A 261-nucleotide genomic window follows, 5' to 3' on the forward strand; every position below is an offset into this window, starting at 1 on the left:
CACAGGGCTGTCTATAGCGTCCTCACCTCAGGCTGCGGAGGAGACCTGAGTTCGGTGTCGGGAGAGCTGGCCACGCCCCATTATCCACAGCCGTACCCGAGTCCTATTGAGTGCGAGTGGAACGTCAAAGCTGGTCCAGGTAGGTGTGGGGGAGGAGGGATGGGGTATCAGTGTATGTATGGAGGGGAGGGGTGTGGGGGGGGGAAGGTGTGTTTGGAGGGGAGGTGTGCGTGGGGGAGGTATATGTGGAGGGTGGGGGAA

The 261-nt window shown here is 61.3% G+C and overlaps 1 protein-coding gene across 1 annotated transcript in view; it reads left to right on the forward strand.

Annotated features, from left to right (window-relative positions):
* The window catches only part of LOC119589380 (cubilin-like), a 70,980-nt gene that overhangs the window by 35,499 nt on the left and 35,220 nt on the right, over positions 1-261 (forward strand). Inside the window, exon 34 of the mRNA XM_037937998.1 lies at positions 3-139. Within this exon, the coding sequence (XP_037793926.1) occupies positions 3-139 (137 nt within the window). The remainder of the gene's footprint in view (positions 1-2; positions 140-261) is intronic.

The sequence above is a fragment of the Penaeus monodon genome, chromosome 25 (assembly GCF_015228065.2).
Source record: "Penaeus monodon isolate SGIC_2016 chromosome 25, NSTDA_Pmon_1, whole genome shotgun sequence".
Taxonomy (NCBI): Eukaryota; Metazoa; Arthropoda; class Malacostraca; order Decapoda; family Penaeidae; genus Penaeus; species Penaeus monodon.